Source organism: Triticum urartu, chromosome 7, assembly GCF_003073215.2.
Source record: "Triticum urartu cultivar G1812 chromosome 7, Tu2.1, whole genome shotgun sequence".
Lineage (NCBI taxonomy): Eukaryota > Viridiplantae > Streptophyta > Magnoliopsida > Poales > Poaceae > Triticum > Triticum urartu.
This window is the reverse complement of record NC_053028.1, coordinates 628,378,723-628,381,897: the sequence shown is the minus strand read 5'-3', so window position 1 is coordinate 628,381,897 and position 3,175 is coordinate 628,378,723. Positions and strand designations below refer to the sequence as shown.

At 51.6% G+C, this 3,175-nt stretch overlaps 1 protein-coding gene across 1 annotated transcript; it reads right to left on the bottom strand.

The window, feature by feature from the left end:
• Nucleotides 1-561: 561 nt before the first annotated feature.
• LOC125521403 (F-box/LRR-repeat protein At3g59190-like) lies at nt 562-2,569 on the bottom strand. The gene is made up of 3 exons (XM_048686461.1): nt 1,524-2,569; nt 1,294-1,428; nt 562-1,190 (listed from the first exon to the last, which is right to left on the bottom strand). The coding sequence occupies exons 1-3, from the start codon at nt 2,430-2,432 to the stop codon at nt 822-824; spliced, it is 1,413 nt and encodes a 470-aa protein (XP_048542418.1). The 5' UTR covers nt 2,433-2,569; the 3' UTR covers nt 562-821.
• Nucleotides 2,570-3,175: the final 606 nt, after the last annotated feature.

Here is a 3,175-nt window from a genome sequence, read left to right as displayed (position 1 = left end):
AAGCCCAATCCAAAGCTGTTTCTTGGTACAGGAAAGGGTAAATTTACTTTGCAAATTTGTAAAAGATGGCAATCGAATCATTTCAGTAAACTCGGACTTTGGATGAAAGATCAACTACCAGGCGAGTAGGCGACTATACCAAGATGCTGGGCAGGGGTGAGGGGAGCGAGGAGGATCAATTACCAAGATGCAGGTCCTTAAGCCCAATCTAATGCTGTTTCTTGGATAAAAGATCAATTACCAGGATGCAGCATTCAGTCCTGGACTCCCCCAGGGGCCAGGGCTGATGAGGATCAGTAGCAATAAACTTGAGCCTGATAGAAAATAACAGAAACCTCTCCTTCCTAGCTAAAAATGCATAGGGGCCTAGCCTGTAGGTTGACCTTTGTAAGAATCAAACAGATTCTGTATGAACACTCGAAGAAAACTAAATCAGCAATCAAACATCTCGCGCTTTTCTATATGATAACTGATAAGACAATGAAGTTTCCGACACAGGGATGTGTTCCTAGCACAGCTTTGGCAGAACAAAGCCATAAACAATTGTGCTTACCAGCTGTCTCCAGGTACAAATTCAAAGTCATATTATTTGCATCCCTCCACATAAGAAATTTTCCACAGTGCATTCTTTTTGCATCTAAAAGCATCTCTTGCAGTTTTAACAGGAGCAACTTCATAAGGTACTGGAATTACAGAGGAACCTTAGACTAGAAAAAAGAGCAGGTCTATGCGGAAGACAGTGCAATCATTTGACATCAACATTGCCTGCAAAACAAGCACAAGACACTAAGAACAGCGCAATCTTCAGGCATCAACCGTGTCTATAACTGTTCGAAGGGGTCGGCCACTGACAAATCATGGATATGCCTGAGGAGATGAATCGCAGTATTGCGATATCTGCTCCTGAATTCAAATTGGGCATCTCGAGAAGCTCTGTTTTCCACTCGTAGCAGCGTGTGTTGGTAAGCCAGCGATACATCGTTTTTGGCACCATATATTCCTTCAAATTCAATTTCTTTTAGCACCTTTGCATTCAAAACAAAGAACTTGGCAAACTCAAGCTGTTTATCATGGCCCACGAATGTTTCAAACACCACTGTTTTGAGATGGGTTTGAAGGCATTCAATTGGATATAGTCGTCGGTCATACTGAGGCTCGATTTTGGCATCCATCTCGTAGTGTTTGTGAAACTGCAAAATGGATATTAAGATTCTGTCAAGCGTCTCAGCTGTTACAAACAAGATGTCAATAAAATGTCAAGAAGTTATAAAGCAAGCAAAGATGAGCACTCACAATGATATAGAGCTTCTCGAGACAGGGGAACCTCCTAAGGATATTAAGAACTCCGTCCAATTCATATCCAGAACACCTGAGAGCCAAAATCTTCACGGTGTGCATCGAGTTTGCCAAGTCGGCTGAACTTACTCCCTGAAGAAAACAACAATGAACATGGAAAAATAATTATCTCCGTGTAGGAAACTAGGAATGCCAAATGCAAGGTTCAAGGATGCTGCTGGTGCTACCTGGGAGACTAGGAGGAGCTTGGAGACGACAGGTAACAAAGGGCCCAATATCTCCAATTTAGGCGCAGAAATTACCCGGATAGTACCACAGTTTTCTCGGCAACCAAAAGGTATTAGTAACCTCACAAGGCGAGGCACATCCTCTATGACCAGCTCTGCTCTACCAGAGGTGTTACGGAAGCATATACTCCTAAGAGTCGGCGAGCGAACATGGAGGCAACGCGTACCAAGAACGTTGGACATGTGTAAGCTCTCCAAGGCACGGCAAGCAGGGAGCAGTCCACGGAAGACGTCCACTGAGATGTAAACGGAGATCAAGGAGAGACGCTGGAGGAGGTCAAAGCCCATGGACGGCACCATCTCTCGGGGCAAATCACAACAGCTGATCTTGGCAACTAGGAGGGTAGGCGCAGAGCGGAGCGCCGATGGCGGCAGCGGGTTTCTCCCCGGATTACGTTCATCGCAGAACGCGTAGCCGACATCGAGCTCGTGAAGCTTGGCGAGGGCTCGGGAGAGGAACCAGGTCTCCGCCTGGTCGTGGAGGTCGCCGGGGCAGAGGCCGTGGAAGCAGAATCGGCGGGCGGGGCCAGGATGCTTGGAGATTACCTTGGAGGCGGCATCGGGGAAGACGGAGGAGGTGCGGATGGGGACGCCGGGGCCGGGGTGACGGGTGCGGACCTCGAGGTTGAGAGGCGCGGAGGCCCATAGGGGGCGCCATCGGCGGGAGAAGATCTGCGTCCGGCCGCCGTCCTTGGTGGGGAGGAGGGAGATGATGGTGCAGAGGACGGCATCGGGGACCCTGCTGATGTAATCGGCGGCGCTCTCGTCGGAGTCGCCGCACCGCGCCGTCTTCGCTGCGGTCCCATGGGATTCCCCCTGGTTGGCCACGGGCGCTGCGGCGGCCTCCATGGCCGGCGGCTAGCGGGACGGCAGATTTGGCCGCAATGCTCCTGGCCGCCGGCGCACTCGCACGGATGGGGAAATGGGGAATGGAGTGGGGAGGTAGGGAGTGAATCCAGAAACAAGCATAGCAGGAGCCACCCAGCCTCCTCACCGCTCCGGATTCCTGGCCGTCGGATCTTTGTCTTGATGCGTTCTTGGCCGTATGATCTCGCTCGGGAGAGATCTCGGCCGTTGGATCAAACCGGATCACTGCTACAATGAATAGTAGCTTCCATCCGTTTTTTCTTAATGGTTTTGTTTACTCCGGAATTACTTTGCTGCCTTGCTGATGCGTGGGGTCGATTCCTGGTGGGCCGCACCTATCGGTTGCCGTGGCTGGCATGGTGTCTTGTGTGCCCCATCGTCGCCCTCCAGCAGTAAAAGATCTTGTGCCACCGCCTGTGATTTCGTAACCCCGTCGAGGGTATTTTCGTCTTTCCACCTTTTGCCCGTGTGCGTGGTTGGCCCTGGTTGGCCCGTGGTTGGATGAGGAGAGAGGGGGCGTGCCTAACGCACTCACGAAACTCTCTCGCTCGCCCAGCTTTTCCCTCTCTCGTACTCTACTTCTCTCGCTCGAACCCCACTGTTGCCGCCTTGATCGCCGGCCGATTCCGGCTGCTCCGGTGAACTGCGGCGCCACCCAACACACACATGGCTACTCCTCGACGAGCTCTACTAGCTTCACTCGCCGATCTACTTTTCCTCGCCTC